The sequence below is a fragment of the Pygocentrus nattereri genome, chromosome 15 (genome assembly GCF_015220715.1).
Source record: "Pygocentrus nattereri isolate fPygNat1 chromosome 15, fPygNat1.pri, whole genome shotgun sequence".
Taxonomy (NCBI): Eukaryota; Metazoa; Chordata; class Actinopteri; order Characiformes; family Serrasalmidae; genus Pygocentrus; species Pygocentrus nattereri.
This window is the reverse complement of record NC_051225.1, coordinates 35,398,258-35,424,506: the sequence shown is the minus strand read 5'-3', so window position 1 is coordinate 35,424,506 and position 26,249 is coordinate 35,398,258. Positions and strand designations below refer to the sequence as shown.

The following is a 26,249-nucleotide window of genomic DNA, read 5'->3' as shown; positions in this document are numbered from 1 at the left end:
AAAATATATATATATTGCGCCACTTTACCTTCATCTAGAAGACGAGTTAATTTCGTCAAGCACGTATTTGGTTTCAGCGTCGCTCCAAAAGTGTTTTGTTGGCGTCTCATCGTTGCTTGTTAAACACTGCTTGCTTATTTTCCGGTACCACCATCTGTTTTCACACATGCGCAGACTGAGAAATCTGAAAGAAATCAGAGTAAGAGTTTACACTCACCGGCCACTTTATTAGGTAAAGCTATCCACTTTATTTGTTAGTAAAAGTTTGGACCCCCTTTTGCCTTCAGAAATGCTTTAATTCTTCATGGCAGACTTTCATCAAGGTGTTGGAAATGTTCCTCAGAGATTTTGGTTGGTTATTTGAGTTCCTGCTGCCTTTCTATCATCTGGAACCAGTCTGCCCATTCTCCTCTGACCTCTCACATCAACAAGGCATTTTCGTCCACACAACTGACCGCTCGCTGGATATTTCCTCTTTTTCTGACCGTTCTCTGTAAACCCTAGAGATGGTTGTGCGTGAAAATCCCAGTAGATCTGCAGTTTCTGAAATACTCAGACCAGCCCGTCTGGCACCAACAACCACGCCACGTTCAAAGTCCCTTAAATCCCCTTTCTTCCCCGTTCTGATGCTCGGCCTGCACTTCAGCAGGTTGTCCTGACCACCTCTACATGCCTAAATGCACTGAGTTGCGGCCGTGTGATTGGCTGATTAGCTATTTGTGTTAACAAGCAATTAAACAGTGCCTAATAAAGTGGCCGGTGAGTGTACATGCACTGAGAAACCTGATTACTGAGCTAAAATTCAGCTCTCTTAATCAGATTTCTAGACTTTACTCTGATCTAAGAAGTCTGAATGTGCTGTTTACACGACCATCTGAATAAGTGCAGAAATCCAAATAGGATTGAATTACTAAGCGCATGTAAACTCACTCATTTTTTTAATGCACATTTATTTTCAGATGATCAACATTACACATACATCTTTAAATGGTACCCACCATAAAGTTTATTACAAGTAATGGTTATAAAAACACTGAGACATTATTTCATGATTTTTGTTTAAAGATATTGGACTAAAACATATTTTTCAATTCTATTCATGGTGGTGGGGTTCATGCAGGGTGTTCTAAGGCAAATTCGTCCCCGAAAAAAAAACGTACTGTTTCAGATTTAACACAATTTTATCGTCGTCAACATTACATATAAAAACTCAAAAGACATAAGATACATACCTAAGGAGGTGTTGTTCATCTACACACACAAATACACACATTTCCCCCTCACACACACACACACACACACACACACACACACACACATATATATATATATATATATATATATATATATATTACATCATGAGCACAATTTACTGAAGCACTGATTGGTCAAACCAGGAGCTGCTTTTTAATTACATATAATACTGGGCTTCCTTGAGGAGAGGCTTTGAAATGAGTCTCAAACTCAAACTCAAAAGACATAAGATGTAAGATGATCACCTCCACTGTAAAGAAATATGAGTCTGTACATTTCTCTACAACCCAGTGTTTGTTTACACCTCTGTAAATGAATTATTATGATTTTTAATTGGTGGCATTCCCCTTTAAATCAATCAGTTGGTTTGCGGTTGGGCTTTATGAATGACACTTAGCCTCAATAGCCATCAGCAATTTGAGAAGTGAGGTAGGATTGTAGGGGAAAAGGCCTCTGCTGTGAAGTTTGGTGATAACAGTCCTTAACTCAGTGAGGCACATCATAACCTTACTGGCTACAGAGTTACTGAAGTCTATTTTCACTTTCTCCTCTAAATCAACTACCGTCCTACTGCAGGTGTCTGCCAGTTCCTCATCGCTCCTCTTTGTCTGGAGATCCGAGACACTCCCTACTTCCTCCTCAGACTCCTCTGAGCTCCCATAATCCACTAGTCGCGGAAGAGAGCAGACTGTGGAGTCTTTCTCAGAAGTTCTAGACTGTGGAGCAATCTGAGGGTGAGAGGTTCCTGATGTTCCCTCGGAAGGAGTGTTGGGGGCAGATGGGAGAGCCTGAGTGGTTCTCACTCTCACAGAGTCTTCAATACAACTACAGGAATTACAGAAGTCCTGCCAGTTGTCTCGCAAAAGCTTCAGGTAGAGAACACAGTACTCCAAGAAACAGGTTTCAGCAGAAATGAGGAAGTCCAGGAGAACAGTGTGGTCAAAGGAGAGACTCTGGAGCAGCAGTATAAAGTGACAGTGAGGGTTAAACCCCCAGCTACACGCCTCAGGGGCCAAGGAACTCAAACTGAGGAGAGAAGAGGAAAAATCAAGAACACTACAAAGTAAAGCGTGCACATTTTCCCCATTTTTTATGCCAAAGACGCTCATAAATAAGACATTTATTAAGATGTTATAATAATTTGATAGTAAACTAATAAACTACCTTCTCTGATATAAATATAAGGTGGTCAAAGCTTTGGCCGACTCCATCATGTCGTCGTCCTGTTCACCGAACACCAGTAAGATCCATGAGCACCTGTGAGTTTCTCCTTTAAACTGACCCACATGCTCCTGCAGGAAGGTCAGCAGCTCCAGCATATACTGCTGGACATTAACGACATGGTCAGCTCCTGAAAGAGTAAAACAAGACAGAACCTGTTATTTAAAGATGAAAGGCTGCCATCTCCTGGTGTAAACAAGAGATTACATATAGGCCTACTGGGTTAACTTGACTGCATTCATAGCTCACACTCTGACTCAAATATCTACAAACAGCATTTCTGAATATCAGATGATTATGAGTTTATACGCAATGTATGTTACACGAAAGTATAAACAAAGTAAAAACCAAGAGTTCATATTTTTATATTACACAAATTATATGACTGTATTAGTTACATTACTTATAACAATAATTTATTTATTACTATGTATTACATCATGTACATTATATTATTACATGATTAGCACTATTAATAAATAGAGTTTATTTATTATTTATTTATTTATTCTGCTCTCAGTACTGTGCCAAAGTCAGAGACCACCCTTCATTTATTTAACTTCCCACCAAAACAGCAACAAGTAAACAACAAGTAAACACAACAATTTTTCAGTATTTCATATAATTGAATGCATATTATTTATACACAATGACGTGCCGTAAATAAACACACTCACATCTCGTGTAGCTATTATACTTTTTTTTTAACACTTGCATGAACAAATTACCTTCAGTACCGGCATGCTTTGTTTTGGTCTCCAGACTCTTGATCAGAATGAGACTCGTGGCCCTCAGCACCACCATGTCTTTCCCCTCATTGGCTGGAAACGTCTCCCTGTTCCCACCAAAGAAACTCGGCTGAGGTTTAACGCATACCTGCCTAAGCCAACCAGCCGCCACCTCCTGCAGCACTGAATCAGCCAGCGCAAGCATGTCACCGGCCCACAACTCATCGCCCTGGATCACGGACTGACCACCTAAAGTCCAGTCCTCTCCTGGCCTTTGGACCACTGTCCGCTTCAGTAAAAGCAACACTCGCTTCTTTACAAAGTACTTCAACCTGGAGTCCATCAGATGGAGGAGAGCAGAGGTGTGCAGGAACATCAATCTCTGAACAGAGGAGCAGACGCCGCTCCTGAGCCTCACAGCAGCAAGAGCTTCCAGAAGGTCCATGAACGTAGAAAAGATGGTGTCCACATCATTCTTGGCTGCCTGTGTTTGTTCAGATTTGTCTTGAATGAGGAGTTTTGAATACAAGGAACCGAGAGCTGTTTCGAAACTAGCGATAAGTTTCTGCAAAGTCTCTGCAGAGAAAAACAGAGCGTTTTCTTTTACCATGTGGTTACAAAGCACATAAGATACATACACACAGAATCCCTTACAAGCCTGTTATTTTATATGAACTATTTCAGACTCTTAGCTCACTGAAATAAGCAGCGTTTTGCGGGGAAACTGCAGACTCTAGTCTTTCCTTTTTTTTTTGTCGTTGATATTTTATGATTTAAATTTGCTGTATTTGTTTTTATGTTTGTCAGAAGTCAGAAGCAATGACTCAAACCTGTTATACAAAATGTAAATACGACGTAAATACAATTATGTTGCAACTACGTGAGTAATTTTGTAATTATTTCATTACATATACATAACAACGTGGTATTTACATACAAACAGACAGAATAAAACTAATTCCCCCTCCCTGCCTTTTTTCTGAGTATACGACCGCCCACGCGTCCGGCCGGACACTGAAGGACGACTGACTGTCGAGCCCTCCTGCCACCCACTTCAGACCAGCTGCCCACGCCCCAGCTACCACCATCTACCTTGGACTAGCTGCCCAGCCTACACTGATGTTTACATTCTTGTTAAAACTCTGTCTTTTCTGGAATTCTGAGAAGCTGCTTTGTGACAACATCCATTGTAAAAAGTGCTATATAAATAAATTTGATTGTAAATCAAATGTACATACATCAATAACAGTCGACTTCATAGGGTATGTAAAAGTGTCAATTAAGAGCCCCAGGAAACAAGCAGCGTAAAACTACTAAACCCCTTTAAGTTTGGGTGTATTTCTAAGAGAATCTTTAAAACCTTGTTTGTTGGCACAATCTCCTCTCAGCACTCCTTTAATCACTTCTGTTAGTGACCACAGGCATGTGTCCAGCATACAATCAGGAACAGATCTCTGAAAAGTTTCAGCACAGGTGGACATCCAAACATGGTTTATGTTACCCTGCAATAAAGAAAAGCACATTTTTATACAGGCGTGCATCTATTGGTAAAGATTTCGATTAAGTCTTTACATTAGCTTACAGTCAACATACTGATGTACTGTGGTCATTTGCAGCATTCAGTGACACTGTTGGCCCAAATCATACGTTTCAACTGAATATAAGTTAAAGCATCCTCTGCAGAGAACACACTTCAATATGATGAGTTTTGCCAGCAAATTTGGAAAAAAAAAAATTTTTTTTAATCTTTTTACTGGATACGGTACAAAAGGTGCCATAACTTTTGCAGAAGCCACATTTTATGTGACGACACCTTACCGTTCACAGCCTCGTATGTAATTTGTATGTTTCAGTATTCTGTAGTGCATCATGACAACCCCATCCTCATCAGTTTCACAATTTTATATTGTCTTCATGTTTTCAGTGTTCTCACACTACAATACCCAGCACGCATTGCACAAAAACATCATACAACATTTGGGAATCTCTGTAACATCAACTAATTCTGACTGTTAGCCTAATAAATACAACCGCGCCAGCATTCGTGTAACTCTTACGCCAGGCGTGGAACAAAATCATAAAGAAAACAGTGACTTTATCTTCATTCAGCACAAAACTGACACCCAAGACAGGTTTTCTGCCCTTTAGGCACAAAGTCACACTGAGACAAAGCGTCTAGACATCCAGGCAGCTTACTAGCTTGTTGTCTTCCTCATCTGATGGGTCATTTCTGTCCATTCTCTCCATTGTAACGATGCTTTAAAGACTGCAGTTACACAGCTGCAATAAGATATTCAGTTGTTTAGCAGTTATGTTGACCATCTGGCTTCACTTTGCATTCACCAGCTAAAGAGACAAGAACTTTAAAAAAGACCCATCATCAGAGAAGTGCTGTCCTAATTTTTAAACCAGAAAACATCCCTGCTGAGAGAACTGTGGCTCCACAGTAGGACAAGAGCAAACATGTTTACACCATACACTAGATGGACAAAAGCACTGGGACACCTACAGGAGCTTTTATGATATCCCATTCTAAATCCATATGCACTAATATGGAGTTGCTCCCCCTTTGCAGCTGTAACAGCTTCCAATCTTCTGGGAAGCTTTCTACAAGACTATGGGGAGTGTCTGTTGGAATTTTTGCCCATTCATCCAGAAGAGCATTTGTGAGGTGAGACACTGATGTCGGACGAGAGCGTCTGGCTCACAATCTCCGTTCTAGTTCACCCCAAAGGTGTTTGATGGGGTTGAGGTCAGGACGCTGTGAGGGCCAGACTAGTTCTTCCACACCAAACTCACCCAGCCATGCCTTTATGGACCTTGCTTTGTGCTCTGGGGCTCAGTCATGTTGGAACAGAAAAAGTTCTTCCCCAAACTGTTGACATATAGTTGAAAGTGCACAATTGTCCAAAATATCTTGGTTTGCTGACGCACTGAGATTTCCCTTCACTGGAACTAAGGGGTCTAGACCAACCCCTGGAAAACAACCACATAGCATCATCCCTCCTCCATCAAACTTTTCAGTTGGCACACTGCAGTCAGGCAGGTAACGTTCTACTGGCATTCACCAAATCCAGACTCGTCCATCAGACTGCCAGATAGAGAAGCCTGATTCATCAGTCCACAGAATACTCCAGAGTCCAGTGGCACTGTACTTTACACCACTCCATCTGACGTAAGACTCGCAGACATGCAGCTGCTCAGCCATGGAAACCCATACCATGAAGATCCCAGCGCATGGTTTTTGTAATGATATTGATGCCAGAAGAGCTTTGAAATCTGCAGGTATTAAGTCATCAGACTGCTGGAGACTTTTATGCACTATGCTCCTCAGCAGTCAGCGACCTGCTCTGTAACTTCACGTGGTCTGTCAATTCAAGGCAGAGTAGCCGTCGTTCCTAAACCCTTCCACTTTTCAATAACACCACTCACAGTTTATTGTGGAATATCTAGGAGGGAAGAAATTTTGCAAACAGACTTGGTGACGATGATGGCATCGCATTACAGCACAACGCTGGAATTCACTGAGCTCTTTAGAACGACCCCTTCTTTCACAAATGTTTATAAAGGCAGACTGCATGGCTAGGTGCTTGATTTTAAACACGTGGCAGTGGGACTGAATGAAACACCTGAATCCAATAAATAAGAGATGTGTCCCCATATTTTTGTCCACACAGTGTATGTAGTGATGGTTGTATTTTTCATTTTGGCTGGAATGTCCCTCCAGCAAAAGTGGTGTTTCAGAAAGTGATACACCTTCATCAGTTATTCGTCAGTTTCACACTAATTAATACTTACATGTGTACAGAGGTCATAAACGACAAAGGACGACACACACTTTGCAGTCAAATGGGACAATAACCGGTCCTGGGAGTTTAACAGAGGAACCTGCATGACAGAGTTAAAGACATCAGAGAATTATGAGACTAATAACACAACGGGAACACAACGAGTGGGGGGATGGGGGGGGTACAACAAGATGCTATTGATAATATTATTTTAACTCGCTCACCGATGCACAGTGACATCATCAAGACATTTTAGAGACAGCGAAAGTTATTCAATTTGAGGGAAGATTAAGGTGCAAACAAGAAACGTTTTGTCTTTGAACTATGACATGGTACGACGGATTAAAGGGCCCATGTCACAGAAAACTGAACTTTCCACTTTTTTGAAATAAAACATTTTAATGTTGTATGTAAACATTAAACAACGTTAAACCGTTCACCCTCCAATCCACACAGAGCAAACTTGGAAACTCAGCTCGAGCATATTGTAAAGTCGTTATTTTTGTGATGTCACAAAAACCGCATGCATTTGAATATTTCTGAATACATATTCACTGTACAGCAGTTTAGCTCCACCAATTCACATCGAAATTATAGGAAGTGTATCAGCCTGGACTGCTTTTCAAATGAGGCACAACACAGGGCAGCCAATCAAACCAGAGGTTGTTCGCATATATCAGTCTTAAAGGCACAGTCACTAAAACAGCCGGTTTAACCCTTTAAAAAGGCTTATTACATAGTAAGGCTTATTATTCAGTAACTGCATGGACTTCAAGGCAAACTGGTTGAGCTATTCTTAGGTCAAAAGAGTGTGTAATAAAATTTTGGGCATCTCAGCCATTTAATTCTAATAAGAGAGATAAAGAGAGGATAAAAAAACAGTCATGTGAAAATTAATTATGACTATAATATATAATAATCTAATTATTATATATTATATATTATTATATAAACATATGCAAATGTGAAAAAAACTTTTAAAAATAATATATATAGGATATGGGCCCTTTAATATGACCAGGGACATCATAGACAAGGTCAACAAGGTCAACTTTGATTTCAGGCTGACTTTTGAAGTCATAAGAGGAAACCAAAAGCTCCTGGACATAAACTACTCACAAGTTCCAACATCAGATCAGCAGGTCCAAAGAGTCTCTTCGTTACATCTTCGTAAAGCATCCTGACATCCTGCGGCAAACGTTCGGAAAACGCCCCAGCGATTATTTTTCCAATGAGAGTGAGACACAGGCAGGTTGAGTCCGCATCTTTACTGCCAGCACTGTGTGGAGACTCTGTTAAACGGCTTATGGCTGATGAAATTTTCCTTACTAGTTCCTCACTAGTTACTCCAGGAACGTCTTCAGCCTGGAAAACTGTGAACAAGGCCTGCAAATCAGAATTAAGGTCATCCATGTCCAGCTCCTCATCTGCAGGCCAAGTTGAAGCTGGTCACTAACAAAAGACAAAAAGGCAGTTGTCCAATTATCATTCGTCTGTAATCTATTTACAAGACTTTTTAAACGAAACATCAGATCTCCTACTCAAAATTTAAGGTGCTCCTTAAAAATGGTTCTTCAAGGGTTCTTTAGTAAAGACAATGGCTCCGTTTAGAATATTGAACCGTTTCGTGCCTAAATGTTTCTTCGCAAGGTGGAACGTTCTACAGATGAGGGAGGATGTGTTCTGCATGGTTCCATGCAGAACCTTTTTTGAAAATGGTTTTACATAGCATGAAAAAGGATTCTGCTACTGTTACAAGGTCAGAAGAGCCCTTTTGGTGCTATGTAAAATCACTTTCAAAAAGGTTCCTTATAGAACCATGTCAAACACATTCTCCCTCAATCTGTAGAACCATATAAGCATGAAATGGCCCTGTATTGAACCCCTGAAAACCAATTATTACAAACACAGCACTATTTAGTCATTACCAGAACAATCCACGACACATATTTCAAATTGGATGAAAACAGCATTTTAAAAGCTCAGCCTTAGTGATTAAATGTAGTTTGACAACCACCCACAAAACTTTCTATTGGAACTTTCCGTTCCACCTTAAATGGTGCTGCAGTTACGTACACTGACCCCTGACAGAACGTAAACCGCTGCACTATTTAAGGTGGAACGGAAAGTTTGAACATGAACCCAACTTCAGCCGCATAGACTTCGCAACACGAGTGGACAACACTCACTTTAGTGACCTCCCGTCCGGTGCTCGGAACATTTTAATCCACTTCTTTCTGTGTTTTGGCTCCACATCTCAGCTCTTCTTTGAAGCGCATTTATGAGTCTTTGGGTGGAGAAAACAGTCGTAAAACAACCATTTGTTTGCGGCAGCAGGACGGTGGGTCCGTTCCCATTGGTGCACATGTGCCCTACACACACGTACACTATCTAGTGCGTACTAGTAAGAACGCTGCAAGTTTAAATCGGCCAGTCTACCAGCACTAATGCGGTCTCGCTTTTATCGGAAAGACGGCTTGACCGCTAAAGAACCAGAGGCGGTTTAAGGGGCGCCTGGTTTCTTCCTTTTTCTCCCGTTATATCAAAAAACAGGACTGCGGAACACCAGAGGGCGCCCGCGAGCGAGTCCGCAATGAATGAGGGCGAATGAGCTAAACGGCTAAAAACAAAACGTTGAAGCTGTTTCTAACCACCTGTCCGGGACTTTCTTTTCATTTTAGAAAGTAAAAGAATGCATTTCACACAAAAAAGGCACAGCAAATAGGTTTTGGGCTGTAGGACGCTAACATTACTGCTGCTGAGAGCTGATGGGTTGGTAAGCGGAGTAGCTCACTGACTGAAGCACTTCGCCCTCACTGAGACATAAAGGCGCTCAAAAATATAACAGCAGTGTTAGAATGTTCTGTGGTCAGGAAATCACTGCATCCATATATTTTAAAAAATATTTAAGCATTTACAAACTATGATTTTGCTCAAATATTCCATATTAACCCATTCACTTTGAGCTCGTTCAGGGCCGCCCTCTAGTGTGGCAGTGTTCACAGTGGTGGTGATAGGAACCAGACGTCTATACAGGTTAATAACCCTAAGCTAAAGCTCCCCACTGAACATGATTACATGAAATGGATAAGAATACACTGCCAGATTATTTTACAACAGGTTTGAGAAGAGCTTGGGCTAAGATGCATTTTTAACCCATTGATGCCAGAGGGGTAAATTCAGGGCTTTGAAAGGCCAAATATGACCCTTTTCATTATTGTTGTTATTTACCACTGTGTTGCCATCATCAGCAACACATATAAAACTTACGGCATGTGTAAGTTCAGTGGTGGTTTGGCACAGGAAATAAAATGTCTATATTTGTGTTGTAGTCATGGCGACCCCTGGTTCCATTCACCCCCACTATAAAGTGATCTGAGGCTGTGAGTTTCTCTTCAAGTCAGGTTTCTGTGTAAATGTTACAGTGATGAGGGCAGTTGTGGGCTGGAGGTTAGGAAACTGGCCCTGTGACTGAAAGGTTGCCGGTTCGATCCCCAGCGACAACAGTCCATGGCTGAGGTGTCCTTGAGCAAGACACCTAACCCCCAACTGCTCCCCAGGCGCCGTGGATAGGGCTGCCCAGTGCTCCAAGTGTGCCCCCTGCCCCCTAGTGTGTATATGTGTGATTTCCACATTTGTGGGATTAAAAATTATCACTTAATTGGAAATCTTCTTCTGTACTATGACTTATTTGTGAGTGACACACAGTACCAGGGAGGGTCTCTTAGCCAGCTTGACCAGCATCCCAGCATCAAAACACATGTCCCTGGCAGGGATCCGGCAGTGCATTCATAAGCATTTTGTGTTATAACTTTGTTATTTTAAGTCAATTTTAGAGTTGAATGAACGATTCTGACTAGGATAGCTTTTCTACAAGGGCGCAATTCAGAACAAACCACCCTGATCTGCTTTATTTACATACAAAGAGCTGAATTATGCGAAAAACTTTGACCAGTTGGTGGAATTCCCCTTCAAGCCAAGCGCTCTAGTTAGGGCACCAGCGCGCTTATTAGTGCGCGGCCGCTGATTTGACAGCTCAAATTCGTCTCCCCTGCTCTGTGATTGGCTGCGGGCGCCACAGCCGAAGCCTTGGAGTGGATGGCTATGTTACTTAGCTGGCGTTTTAGGGTCTAATTGCGAGCGTTTGAGTGTTTTTACGTTAGCTGTTGCTTCCACAGCCTACGAAACGCAGGTTAGTAAACGCGCAGGCTGGAGTTTGAAGAGTTTCCGCAGCTGCTGTGGGAGCAGTTCTCAGCCTGTGGCTAAAGGCTAACCCGCTAGCCTCGTAGGGCTGCTAATATAGGACTGCTGCTAAAGGCTAAAACCATTAGCGCTGGGGTGAGTTAGCGTTAGCTTTTCTGCCTTTATACTCCCAGCGAACTGGGCTTCTGATTAAACGAGGCCCCCTGTCAGATATTTTATTCCAAACCGGCTCAGTCAGAACGGAGGGAGGAAAGAAAACGAAGCTACGGTTTGCGGAATTTGACAGCTTTCCAGACCCAGCTTCGCTAACAGCAGCTAACAGTTCATTGTTTGCTCTGCCACTGCGAGTCTCGGCGAGTACAGACAGTCAGCGCCTATTACACTGTTTGTGATATTACATGTAACATAGAGAGTGATTATGACAGCGGTAGAATCAAAATAGGTGAGTTACTTTGCTTTAATATCATTCAGCGACGAGCAGTTCACAGTACTGGCTGTAAAAGCTAACATAACCTAGCTAGGTTAACCATAGCAGGCTAGTCTAATGACAACAATAACACACGTCTGGCTGCTCTGGTTTATTTCCTGACAGCAGCAGGCGTTAAAGGCAAACTCCAGCATTTATTCACGTTTTTCTGCACAATGGAATGGCCAAAGTGTAAAGAAAGTCATTCAGAGTGGTTTGCTGTGAAATGTTTCTTTCTAGAGCAACTTAGAGTCACAGTTGTTCACAGTGGTGGTGATAGGAACCAGACGTCCACCTCTAAAAGCTCCCTCACATAGGTTAAAGTTCCTGCATGATGGTTGTGAATTCACTGCCTGATGTCTGAGACGTTGTTTTATGATAGTTTGGTGATGAGGTTTTGTCCTAAAATGTCTTGTTAATCGTTTTAATTTGATGCATTCATGGTGGAGAGCCCTTCGTAGGGCGTTATGAGGCAAATGTAGTCCCCAAAGGAGACGTACTCTTTCAGATTTTGCAGTATTTTGCCATAATCGTCATTCCAGATAAACTCCCAGAAGGCACATGTAGGTTCACTGGCGGTTGTGGATGGGAAATGAAATGGCTATATTTGTGTTGTAGTCATGCCGACCCCTGGTTCATATCACCGCTGCTGTAAGTTTCTCTACAATGAACCATTTCACACCAAAGCACTCCGAACAACTTTGTTTACATCGTAACGACCAAATTGTGCAAAACCTTTTGAAAAATTGGTGGTATTCCCCTTTAACTCAAAGCACCAGTGTTGGTAAATATGCTGTACACAGTGCAGCTGTTTAACTCTCATTATTCCCGTGTCACCATCAGTTCTGGATGTAGTGAAGAGCTTGGTTATTTTTGTCTTTCTTGAATTCATCTTTGTTATTGTTCTTTTGGTGGTGGTGCTTCTTCTTAGGTTCCTCCGTCTGGGTTTGATGCTGGTTGGATTTGATTGAAGAATGGCCTCGAAACAAAAAGGGTCTTTCAGGACTTCCAGACATTAAGAAAAGGGTAATACCTTTATGCCTTGATCTGGGATCCGCAGATTAACTGAATTAGAACTGGGAAATATGACTATCATTATCATGATAAATGACTTTCATAAGTGACATATTAGGGTTTTCGTCAGTGCTTAAAAGCTCTGGGCAACTGCATGTTTGATTAAAAAGAGAGCGTAATTAGCCCTGATTAACTGGATTCAGTGTGGCATACTTAACAAAATATTGAACACATTGGATTCATAGGTTTTAAAGGTGGTGCTACTTCATTTGTTCCAACGTATCAGATGTCAGTTACGAGATGTGCGTCATGAAGGCATGGATGTATTATTGTGATGGCACATTTTAGCCAAATCACCCAACCCTACACTGAATGCATCTGAATGTGGTCATCTTGGGTGATTCTGATCACCAGTGGGAGAGTAATCTGAAAACTTTGACTTGTGTTTCTGCAAAAAAACAGTAGTGACACATAAAAAAAAAACTGTGAATACAGAGAGTGCATTTTTTTTTTGTTCAGTGTTTCACAGACTGTGCTACACTTTATTTAAACAGAACTCCCTTTGTAATGAATCCTGTAACATTTCGTTAATAAATCAGATGAAATTGATGAGTTGTAAATGTTAGTCACTAAAAGTCACTAAATGTCTAGAAATATGATGCAGACACAATTAATTCAGTTCAATTCTGTTATTTGTACCAGACAAGCTTTCCAACATAAATACATAAAAAAACATGCATATAAATAACTATAATTAGGGAAAAGATGTGCTGTTGATTTTATTTTGAGCCACAAAGTGTAAGAGCTGGTGTCATAGCAATACAATATTAATATATTTTGTTTAATGTGACGTGTAGAACATTTTTGATGAATCTGGGCATTAAAAGCTTTGAGAAATGTAGCTGTTTCGAATCTACATTGGGACTTGGAACTTATTTCGAAGTTCTAAACTTTTGAAGTTGATAAGCTCTTCTCTTTTTACTGGATTGCTTCTCCTAAATTGCAGATTTGGCGAATATATGAAAGCTTATGTGAAAATACCAGGTTTTTGTCATCATGAGCAACATTTATTGTCTCTTTAAACTCCGTAGGCCTCTATGGGGGCCTTAACATGCCTCACTGTCAATCAGATCACTTGCGTATTAGTTTCATGGTAGGTAACAAGTCGTTTTAGTAGCTACTGATTACCTTGTTTTAAGATCAATAACTGAATAATAAGCCTGCGTTTAAAAGAGTTGAGAAAAGAAACTCAGTCTTTTCTGTCTTTTCTCTGAGGATAGGGACCCAGGAGAGGCTGAATCCATCACTGCGAGATGTGACAGGATGCTGAACCATCACTGCAGAAGGAACCCGGAGCTACAGGAGGAGCTGCAGATCCAGGCGGCGGTGGCGGCCGGCGATGTCTACACCGTGCGCAAGATGCTGGAGCAGGGCTACTCGCCCAAGATCAGAGACGCCAACGGCTGGACCCTGCTCCACTTCTCTGCCGCCAAGGGCAAGGAGCGCTGCGTCCGCGTCTTTCTCGAGCATGGAGGTATGAGGCTGAGCTTTTTTTGTGAGGGCAGAGGGGTCGTGCTCGTAGGCAGCAGCTTAGCTACCTTCGTATGAGTGTGAGTCGCCAGGTCACATGTCATGGTCTGTGTTTTAAGTGCAGTAAGTGAACAAAATTTATCATTTGACAATTTGTGAAAAAAGTCATTGCTTTGTTTACTTTACAGAACCAATCTATGATGCTCATGTGATGCACATGGCCACGCTGACAGTTTTCAATACATGGCAGGAAGCATAGGCGGTGATATGGCGTCTGTTGTTTCATTGCATCGTGAAAGAGGAAATTGTTTTTCCTTTAGATAGACTATAAAAGGAGGATGGGACTGTTCACTGTTTTTAGAGATGGACACTTAACTTCTCAGGCAAAAACTAACCAACAACCAAAGCCCTGCAGCAGATTCACATAAAATGGGTGCAGTTTTACAGCTTTATGGCCAAACTGTGTCAATCATTTTCAGTTGCTTGTTCTACTCAGCATGGCAGCACTATGATGGAAAGTCCTGCCTATTAATAAAATAAGCCAATTGCCTTGTTTGTAAAGACCTAAGTGGGAAAACAATTTATGCTTGTTTGTCAGATTTTATTGGCAGTTTTATATATTTGAACAAATGTTAGCATTGTTATCAATTTTAGGTTTATAGGTCCATTCCTATTCAAAGATATAGCAGCCTAGTCTAGCATGGCTAAAATTCATTGCCTGGGTCGTTGCTAAGTTTGCTGCTAAGTGGACAAATTTAATTATAAGGACTGTTTTTACAAAAACTGCATTCTGCCAAATTAAACAGTATGTCAGAATAGGACACCATCATTAGTCGTACGTTGGTATTGTGCATGTGTATAAGCAGAAAATGCTGCATCAGATATTGGAGGAAAAATGGAATGAATGAGCCAATTGTGCAACAAATCAATCTTGAAATAGCGCTCACTTGCTCACACTCGCTCACACTCGCTCACTCACTCTGTGATGTGATGTTTGCTGTGTTTTTAAAGTGAGGGAGTAGCGTGAGAGTGATGGCCTTCTCTAAGATGTTCATTTGAAGTGAAGTGTTTCAATTAAAAACCGCTTATTTTAAAACGTACATATCGGATCAATATTGACCGATACTCCAGGTTTATACATCGGTATTTGTATCTAATGTACATTATGCTAAAATCTAGTATGTGGTTTTGGTTGTAGCCTTTAAATAATGGTCGTACTGTAATTGGTGAAGATAAACAGAAGGCATGGGTTAGTTAGTCAATTAATAAGTGATTAATTATTATAAATGTTATAGCTGTACAAACCATTCAGAAATCTAAATGAAAGACAGAAGACAGGCTATTCTGGAGAAATGCTATCTTTATAGTCACCAGGAGTCGGAATTAATTTGATGACACTAATAATAATAATGATAATAATGATAATGATGATAACAACAACAAAGCAACCGCAGCAATTGTTCTTGAAAGAGAAATTACCAGGACCCTCAAACTTGTGTTATGATTGTTTCACACCAGCTTCAAATTCATTCAAATTAGCATTAAACATGTAAAACTTCAGTGAATAAAGCAGTCGCAAGGTATAGGTACACTCAAAAAAAGAGTTCTTCAAGGGTTCTTTAGTAAAGATAATGGTTCTGTATAGATCCAGGAACACTCAAAGAACCCATGGCATGATAAAGGGGATCTTGCTTCATGAAAGGGTTCGTTTATATATATATATAAAATAGCATCTAAAAGGGTTCTGCTATTGCTAATATATCAAGTTTGAATTAATAGAGGAACCCTTTGGGGTGCTGTATAGAATCCTTTTCAGGTTGATGAAGAATGTGCTATAGGTGGTTCTATGTGGAACCTTTTTGGTTTGGGTTCTATATAGCACCCAAAATGGGTTTTTTATTGATACAAACTTGACATGCTAGCAATAGCAGAGCCCTGTTGGCTTTATGTAGAACCCTTTTCAAAAAGGTTCTGTATAGAACCATCTACAGCACATTCTCCATCGTTCTGAAGATCCCTTTCGTGATGCAGTGTAGCCTTTGATCGTGCAAAGCGTTGAGTGTTCATGGTTCTATATAGAACCACTTTCTGTTACTAAAGAACCCTTGGAGAACCATCTTTTTTTTTTTTTAAACACGTAGAAGAAACTCTTACTTTTCAAATGCTTGTTTTCTGGTGTGTGACAGCAAAAGTAATTCTTACTGCTGGAAGACTTGGATTTTAGGAGAAAAGCACAAGAATGAACAAGCTTTGATTGAAAATGCTCAGATGACGAGCAGTTGAGTTCTGTTCCTGTGACCACATTTGCATGGTGTTGAATGACTGTCCTGTGCTTTCGTTCACCCTGAGCACTGTGTTTGTCAGAACAGTGTGGTATGGTGGTGTGCAGTATTGATAATGAACAGAAACCGAGACTGCGGAAATGCCCACATATGACTCACAAGTGCTGTTAGATAAATCAAATCATGCAAGCAAATCGCACAAAAGGAGATGTGAGAGAATGCAAATCATACAGTAAAACCACGAGCACAAAATGAGGCATGGAAACGAATCTGGACCACAAAAATGAAACTCTCCTTGCAAAGGGACCTGCAGACTGGGAGTACTTCAGAAGATAAGCAGCGTTTCAAAAAAAGGCATGTCTGAGCAAGTGCTCAATTATAATTACTTTGGTGGTTCACTCCTATTTCACTGATAACCCACAAGTGATGGAAGAAAGAGAAAAATGCTGCGACTGAAACATTTTGTGGCGTGCTGCATCTCCTCTGGTGTCATTTTGCAGTAGGTTTGGTTTTCTTTGTGCTGTGCCTAATGCCTTTTTTTTAGTTAAATGAGGGTTGGGGATATGTTTTTTTTTTTTTTTTACAGTTATCCCACCATATATAAAAACAAACAAAGTTTATATATATATATATATATATATATATATATCTATATATATATATATATATATATATATATATATATATATATAGATATATATATATATATATATATATATATATATTATATAGAACCTGCTTTTTTTGTGTTATCATCAAAATAACTCAAAAGTCCTCAAAAGTAAGACTATGATTTTGCTTATTTTTTTGAACACAACATTAACATTAACCAGCTGACTGTTCCTTTAACTCTATGCCTCGGTTATCAAGGCGGTTACTGTTCTTTCAGCATAAATCAAAATCATGATGTACTGTCTAAGTAATGGTGCAGGACTTCCTGTTAGAAGCTAGATGGCGCTATGAAACTAGGTTACTAGGTTACACAGACATGAGATAACATGCAGCCTTTTTTCCATATAGCCGTACAACTATATTTGGTGAGCCACTTGAGTAAGAATTTGCATACTGCCCCAATAACAGGGCAATGTGCATTGATTAAAGGGCATCTCATCTTTTCCACTCTAAATACATAAGGGTTTTTGGTGTGTGCCAAACTTTTTCCCCAACTTGCCCCATTTGCTCTTTGTCCTGAAAAATATTAGGTTTTAAAAGACATTTTTCCAAGTGTAAATAAGCACACATACATGCGCCTCTTTGAAACTGCTAATGTAATTATAAAATAAGTCATCTATACAGGTTGTCTTAATGTCTACAGTATATTTCTTTGAAAACAATTTTACTACTATTTGAGACTTCGGTCTTCTGTGCTGTCAATTAGAAGTATTGAATTCTTTGTATACACGTCCGCTGCTTCTGATGAGTGAGCAGCTTAGATCGCTTAACACAAGTTTTATTTATTTATTTATTTAATCACTGCTTTCTATAAACAGCAGTTTTAACAAACTGTATAAAATATCTCCAGTATGGATGGGTCAAAATGCACCAGCTTTTCTAACAACTTATAGATACAGTTAAAATGCATATCTACAGGTTGACATGGCAGCCCACCAAAAACTTGGGCTGAAGTTTGTATTCCCATCTTGCCCTCAGTGATAACTATCTGTGTGTGTGTTTGTGTGTCTACGTGTAACGCAGCCGACCCCACGGTGAAGGATTTCATCGGCGGTTTCACAGCCCTGCACTACGCCGCCATGCACGGCCGCGCCCGCATCGCACGCCTCATGCTGGAGTCTGAGCACCGTGGTGACATCATCAACGCCAAGAGCAACGATGGCTGGACGCCGCTGCACGTAGCAGCCCACTACGGCCGCGACTCATTTGTGCGCTTGCTCCTGGAGTTCAAGGCCGAGGTGGACCCACTAAGCGATAAGGGCACAACGCCTCTGCAGCTGGCCATCATCCGCGAGCGCTCCAGCTGCGTGCGCATCCTGCTGGACCACAACGCCAACATCGACATCCAGAACGGCTTCCTGCTGCGCTACGCTGTCATCAAGGGCAACCACTCGTATTGCCGCATGTTTCTGCAGCGAGGCGCCGACACCAACCTGGGCCGGCTAGAGGATGGTCAGACGCCGCTGCACCTCTCGGCTCTCCGGGACGACGTGCTGTGCGCTCAGATGCTCTACACGTATGGCGCTGACACCAACACGCGCAACTACGAGGGCCAGACCCCTGTGGCCGTCTCGGTCAGCATGTCCGGCATCAGCCGGCCCTGCTTGGACTTCCTGCAGGAGGTTACACGTAGGTTCACTTGATGGCTCTTTCTTTTTTGTTGTGTAGGGCTGCAGTAAAAAAAATGTGGAATGTGTCCCCTTTAATACGTCAGTGTTTCCATTTTTAGTTAATTAGAGGCTTAAACATTCTACAACATTATTAAAGTAGTAACAAAAGTTATGCTTTGTGTCCCAATCCAATGATCTTGCTACAAGCTAATACGCTAGCCACATGTACTGTTCCGCTCTATGATGTTCATGTCAGCTGTTCTCATAGCTTGCAGTTCCCTACAGAAGATATAGGGGGCGTTATAACATTTGTTGCTTTGTTGAACCAGAAGAGGAATCTGTGCTATACAGATTAGATGGAAAGTTGTGAGAGGAAACAGCAGATTTGACTGATATTTGATGATCCATTAATTGTACTCCAGAACTTATATTTATCTGTAGTGCTAATCTTTGTAGCTCCATTTTCTGCATTTCATAATTATTTATGTATCAGCATTGGAAAATGTGTAGATAGGAAAACATTGACATCAGAATTCCCATAATGGTGCATGCCTAATTGATAGGAATAATTATTCTCTGCAGCGCTAATGTCATTGAAGGTAAGGATAGTGTGGCCTTTTTGCTCAGGTGTGGTGTTATTACTTGTTCACATACTTGCACAATCTTCTACACCATAATCCACTATAACTAGTTATGATTTCCATGTTTCCTTACAACTTTTTGTTTTGGTGAATTTCATGCTTTATCATCTAATATTTAAAGGGCCTATATCCCAAATTTTTCTTGTATTTTTTTTCCTGGGTTTTATACTCCAAAAACATTCTTTCTTACATTCATTCTTTTTTACATTTTTTTTCTTGTAGAATTCAACAGGCTGTTTTTGTTACTGTGCCTTTTCAGACTGATGTATGTAAATGAGCTCTGTTCTGATTGGTTGTCCTGCATTGTGCTTTGTTCAAAAAGCAGTCCAGTCTGAAACACTCCTTAAAACGTGTGTGTGTGTGTGTGTGTGTGTGTGTGTGTGAGAGAATGGGTGAAGCTAAATTGCTATAGGTGGAATAGGAGATTAATGAAAATGCATTGTTTTTGTGACCTCACAAACCACGAATTCAAAACAGGCTGTTTTTGAAGTTTAGTCTTGTCCTGTAAGGACTGAGATATGTTGTTAAACTTATAACTATATCAAACTCAAAAAAAAAGTGAGAGAAATTTGGGTTTCCATGATATGGGCCCTTGAATAATCTCTAAACAAATGCCTTTGACCATTAACAAGCGGATCCCTGCTCTAGAACTGTATTTCACTCTCCTGACAAAGAGCTTGCGAGTGAACGCACCTGTGCAGTAGCAGTTGTATGGCTGTGTAAGTTGAGCAGAGGCACAGCGGTCTTAGCCTGCGCCGTCACCTCCTGAGCGCGCAGCTATAATCAGCTTCGTTCCCTCCGCGAACAATCCAGCGTCTGAGAAAAGCGAGCCGTGTTACCTGAAGCACTAATGATCTAGTAGACAACAATGGCCACATTCCTGTGCTCCGGTTCAACTTTGATATCACCATATCAAAGCAGCCTGTCTGTAGAGTCTGTTTCCCCCCATTCAACCCAAAGCATCAGCACGATCATGTTTCAGTCCAGTTATTGATTATAAAAAGCATTTCAGCGCTTTTTTTTAAAAAAACATCTCCAAGCCATGTAAAGTCTCATCATGACTGACACGCTGGATTTTTGGGTTTATTTTCCCCTCCTTTATAAGGCACAGGGGGTGACAGTAGACAGGGACTGCAGATGGCCCCAGCCAGGCCTTTGTAGTGGTTTTCCCAGCTGGCTTCGTTTGTGCCTGTGCCACATTGTGCGGGGGCAGGACGAGCTCGGCCATTAAAACTGATAAACTGCGCTCGGCGGATTCCTGGAACTCGTTTCCAACTTTCTTAGCATCTTTAAGACGGCAGATAAAAGAGGGCACAAAGCCAGTGGCCTTGGAGTCTTGAAGCTTTTTGGGCACGAACCCGAGGCTAAAGAGGCATCTTTTCCCATTGACCTCTCAAGTGTCTTCCGTTGTGTTGTGTCTTTGTTTTGTTGTTTTGTTTTTTTGTTTTGTTTTGTTTTTGTTTTTTAAAGTGAGGATGAGCAGTGTTTGCATCTATTCTTACATTTTTAGTTTCTCTTAGGGACCAGTATGGGAATTGTGGACCAGTATCCAATTTCATATACAGATCATCTACTACTACTACTACTACTTAATAATAATAATAATAATAATAATAATAATAATAATAATAATAATAATAATAATAATAAAAGTACTAGTAGTGCATATTTTGTAACATGCTTTGATAATCCACAAAGCGCTAAACAACAAAATCACAACACCAGACATGCAACCAAGAAGATAGAAGTCATACAGTAGGAAAAGGACACAATCAGTTCAGTTAAAGCAACAAAATGAGTCTGAATGCTTCATTTCTGAATACTTTATTTTAAATAATTTTACCATATGACTGCAATATTTCAATAGTCCATGTATACAATTAAAAAATGATGGTACTTCAAGGGTTCTTTTGTAAAGAAAATAGGTCTATATAGAGAGCCATGAGCATTCAAGGAGCCCTTTGTAGGATTAAAAGGTTCTTTGCATCATGAAAGGGCTCTTCAGATTGATGGAGAATGTGCTGTATATGATTCTATATTGAACAAGCTTGCAACAGCAGAAGAACCCTTTTTGGTGCTAAATAGAACCATTTTAATAGGATTAATATAAAAATAGATATACATTTTGTTGAAATGTGACTAATGATTGTAGAATAATTGTCAAATATTTGGGTAGTCATTTTAAACGAGGACTTGAAGCGTTGCGTGCGAGAAATGGAGGCATCTAAAGTGTCTTTCCTTTTTGACTTTTTTCTTCTTCCTTAGAAGGAGCTGGATAGTGTTCACACTATCAAAACAGCAAGGTTCACTTTCAGCCACTTAGCACCTCACTAAGCCGATTTAAAATGAACATGTACTTTATGTATTTATTAACTTTAGTGGTGGGTAATGATTACAAAGTGATTACTTAATATAGAAATGGTTCAAGTGGTTTTCACTGTAAGTAGTAATTCACGTTGCTAAATCTGTTCTTTTGTTTTTCAGGGCAACCCAGGACTTTGCAGGATTTGTGCCGGATAAAGATTCGTCAGTGCATAGGACTTCAAAGCTTAAAGTTTCTGGAGGATCTGCCGATTGCCAGAGTCATGAAGGACTACTTAAAACACAAGTTTGACAATGTCTGACAGAGGCCTTAAAACCTCTGGGCACAAGCGCAGGAACTGTTTTTCTCTAGAAAAGACTATGCAAACTCTCGTTCTCCTTTCTATTCTCAACCTCTGGCTGCAGATTGTTTTATACAACCATGTAGGCATGTATTTCTATAATTAATAATGGCTTTTGACTTTGGGAGAATTGGAGGTTGTTGTTCATTAATTCAAGCCCTTGTTACGGATATTGACCTCCTCTTTTAATTATTGATCTTCAAAAGGTAAAAAAAAAAAAAAGAAAAGAAAAAATGCTGAAATCTTTCATTTGGATTGATTGTGCTTTTCCTATTTTCCTATTCCCGTTTGAAGTGTTCCGTCATTAAAAACTGGTGACAGGTTTTTTTTCCCCCTCACTCTCTGCAATTAAGATTCAGAAGGTTGCAAACACCATGAAACAACAGTTGCATTAAGTAGTGGACATTTGCCCCAAGAAAACAGGCACAGAGGCATTGATTTTATTGTTGTTGATCATTTATAGTATTTTGGAAACGCACTCAGCAGCAGTTTAAGTGTAACCAGGTTTATCAGAACTAATACAAATTAGTGACATTTTGACAGCCTGAATATATACAGTACTGTTCAAATAGCTTAGAAAATAGATATAAAGTGTTTTATCTGGGCAGTAAGCATTTATTTGTTTTAAAAAAATGACATTAGATTTAATACAAATAAATTATTTATAAGCAGTACAGTGGTTTTATATGTTTTATCCCAAAGAACTTCTCGAAGAAGTTTCGTACTTACAGTTCAGATATCTAGTTTATCTATTCGACCCTTCATTATATTAAATCTGCAGCAAAAATAACTTTTTAAAAGCATAACCTAATGTTTTATTCTGGTTATATTTATTTGTATATTTTCTAATGTTTCCTGGACCCACACTTGGCTTAATCTGAGACTAATAAGACTTAATGGTACATCGCCACTGACATTTATAATTTAATGTTAATAAATGCTAATGCTATTCTTTTTGGGACCTACAAGGGAAGTTTATCATTTTGGCATGTGACTATGTCCCGTCTGGGGCCTGGGGCAGTGGGGGGAGGGCAGTTTAAGTGTCTTGCCCAAGGCAATATCCAGGACTAGCCAGTGATTGCTGGGATTTTGAACCCACAACCTTCTGCTTCCCGGCTCACTCTGTTAATCCTAAACATGGCTTGTACAGGCAGAAACACACTTACTGCTCAGATATAGTTTTAAACACTTGTCTCTGCTGACGTTTGCACTCTACTGTATATTTTTTCCATAAATCTCATTGCGTTTTGCCGTCAAATCAAGAGTTCTCATAATTTGCCATGTTTTGTTTTCCCAGATCCATATGGCGAGTAGCGAGTGGTGCTAGTGTTTGCGACGGGTTTCCCACGAGAAGTCCCCTTTTCAAGTTCTCACCTTTTTGATTTTTCTTCATAAGTAAGCATGTATGAACATACATAAACCAACAAGGACTACACTATGTATATAATTGTGTCATATGTACAGCGAATATTTTTCTAGAATTATTTAAGCTATGAACTCTTGTATCAAAGTGTTTAGGATTTTGTCGAATGGTCTTGTTGCTTCGTTTTTTCTTTCCTTTTCATTCTTAAATATCTGGTTGAAACCAGGGTGAAGAATCTACAAATGGAATCAGCAGATAGTGACCAGTGACCATTTTCCCCCTTAGATTTAGCTTTTGGAGTGCAGGACGTGAACACTTACTGCTTAAGGCCCACAGCATTAAGTTGTGCCTTCACATGGGTCGAAGGGTTTAGTAACTGCTCAAAAAGGTGCACATGTTTTTTGTTTTTGCTTCACTTCTTTTTAAATTATAATTCAAGTCGGCTAGCTTTAGTTTTCTCGGCGCCGCAGTAATCTTATCGAGCTAATGTTCTGTAGCTTTTTGTCTTTAACTGTGTTTTAAAAACAGAATTTTGCCTTGTTTTCTCACCTATGTGGAGGATGGACGGATGAGTGTGCACGTATGCGCGACCGGGTTGGTTTTTCAGCCTTGTAATATTAACGACCACTTATTTTGTTGAATGTTGAGCATTGCGTTCACTCGGTTTTGCCCACCAGTTTGAAATAACACTAGCTGCCTTTCACTGCCACCGCTGTTGCTGAAGCAGTAGCCATTCAGTACAGCAGGAAAACAGTCTGAAGAATCTCTATATGGAATCGTATATCGACGCGTGCATTCAGGGTTTTTTTTAACAGCAAGTTTGGGCTCTTTTTGACTTCTACAGCGTTTTGTCTGCGTTTATGTTTACAGTGCGTTTGTGAGAGTGTCTGGAAGTACACGTAAATGCTTTTTACCAAAATGTATTTTATTTCCGAGCTCCAGAGAGCTTTTTTTTTTCTTCCTTTTCTTTTCCAGAAAGCGCTTAAGCTGGGTTCAGCCGGATCCCCTCTTAAGTAATCTCAAGTCTTCCGCACCATTCGCCACAACTACTGAATGTACATAAACTGCTGTTTGCCTAGTTCGAAAATGTATACGTGTGAATAAATGAATATCATAATGTCCTTGTTTGTTTTTCTGAGCGTCAGTCGCTGTTCTGTTCGTACGTTTGCGTCCCGTTTTCTAGAGTTTGGAGACTTTCTAATAAAACCTGCTCAGTAAGCTGAAGCTGGGAAATCGATGGTTTCTGGATTTGAACGGTAGTCGGTTTTTTTGTTAATGCTTAATTGTTTTTATAATAACGATGCAGAAGTCTGAGACACTCTTTCGTTCATGTCTTTGCCACTCAAAGCAGCTATTAGATACAAATCATCTACTGTACAAGTATAAGGTTCTGACATGTATGTCAGTTAAGTTATTCATGTGTTCTCATTCTGTGCCAATTTTTTTTAGAAGATATTTTATCTAGAAAACAAGAAGGTTCTTCAAAGGCAAACAAACATAGTTGTATAAAGTTTTGCTAACCAATCAGCAATTCAAATATACAAGAGAACCAATCAGGTTCTGTTTTTTTTTGCTGCTGCTGCAATATTTAGCACTGACCTTTTATACTTAATCTGCAGTGCTCTTTAGAATAAGACAAAGATCATTTGTACTAAAACATGAAATAAATGCCGTAAAATATATAAATAATACAACTAACCATGTCCAAAATGTCATAGAAAGAATTACATTTGACTTTCTGGTAATGTAGACACTCTGCTACAACACTAATGTTATGTTTTAAAGCAAATTATATGTAACCTGTGTGTGTTCCTTTAAAAAGGTTCTGATTTTGACCTGTTCCGAAAATGTCTAAATCTGATAGGATTCTAATATTGTACATAATGCAAAAACTTCGAAGCTCAAATTCTCAAAAATAGATCAGATAGAAGCTTATAATTCCAATGGGGACCAAATATTAGATATTTACAGATATTATAAAATTTTTAAATGGCAAGGGGGAAAAAAAACACAGGAAACATATATTTCACAAAAGTTACACAAAAGTCTGTAACACTGAGCGTGTTCTTTACTTTCATACAGGCTTTTTATACTTCTATTAACCTTCCGTTTTCCAACCTTAAACCAGTTACAGCTGCGTCCTCCCAACAGAAGCTGTTCCCAAAGGAGTCACTAGATACATTTTCCATACGGAATGTTTTAAGGCTTCCAAAAGTTAGTTAATGTAGGCTGCGGCAACAGATGTCAGTAATATTATGTCAATAGTGTCAACATTTTTTCAGCAAAAAGTTTTTTTTGTATTGTTTATTTGCACCCGAGTTGTGAAATACTACACTGGGAAACTTTTTTTTTTTTTTTCTCCCCAGAAGAAATTACACATTTGTGCTTTATATTTAGTGTCATGAAGCCAAAGGTACAACATTTGTGATATACTTGACTTTAGTGATGGAACCATCAACACTTTTTTTCCTTAAGCCGAAACAGGCAACATTATTTTTGTGGAAATGGAATCATTACATAAAAGTCAGTTTGATGGAAACAAAAAGTGCTGTTTGTTTTTTTGTCTTTGTTTTTTTTTTTTTATTGTTGTTTTGTTTTGTTTCTATAGTTTGATACTTTGATTTTATCATTTTCAATTTGCACAGAAAATCAATGGAAACATCATTGAATCATCTTTGTGAGAGAGGAGAAAATCGAGCTCCACTTTTGCTTCAGATCTGAAAAAGTCAGAAAAGGGAACTGACCAAAAAAAAAACCAGCAGCACTTTGTACTGTCTCTGCTAAATGATGCAGAGCTGGGCATCCGGTCTGTGG

The 26,249-nt window shown here is 39.8% G+C and overlaps 2 protein-coding genes across 3 annotated transcripts; one reads left to right on the top strand and one right to left on the bottom strand.

The window, feature by feature from the left end:
- Positions 1-1,363: 1,363 nt before the first annotated feature.
- Positions 1,364-9,280, bottom strand: lins1 (lines homolog 1). The gene is made up of 7 exons (XM_017699500.2): positions 9,181-9,280; positions 8,111-8,443; positions 7,002-7,091; positions 4,564-4,705; positions 3,204-3,779; positions 2,419-2,605; positions 1,364-2,280 (listed from the first exon to the last, which is right to left on the bottom strand). The coding sequence occupies exons 2-7, from the start codon at positions 8,402-8,404 to the stop codon at positions 1,635-1,637; spliced, it is 1,935 nt and encodes a 644-aa protein (XP_017554989.1). The 5' UTR covers positions 8,405-8,443; positions 9,181-9,280; the 3' UTR covers positions 1,364-1,634.
- Positions 9,281-11,047: 1,767 nt separating this feature from the next.
- On the top strand, positions 11,048-24,556 carry asb7 (ankyrin repeat and SOCS box containing 7). 2 transcript variants are annotated; one of them, XM_017699558.2, is made up of 5 exons: positions 11,048-11,183; positions 12,592-12,686; positions 13,955-14,208; positions 18,182-18,787; positions 21,894-24,556. In XM_017699558.2, exons 3-5 carry the CDS (start codon positions 13,998-14,000, stop codon positions 22,031-22,033), a joined length of 957 nt encoding a protein of 318 aa, XP_017555047.1. In that variant the 5' UTR covers positions 11,048-11,183; positions 12,592-12,686; positions 13,955-13,997; the 3' UTR covers positions 22,034-24,556. The 2 variants fall into 2 exon arrangements, with proteins under 2 accessions (XP_017555047.1, XP_017555048.1); XM_017699559.2 differs by having other exon boundaries at positions 11,054-11,329.
- Positions 24,557-26,249: the final 1,693 nt, after the last annotated feature.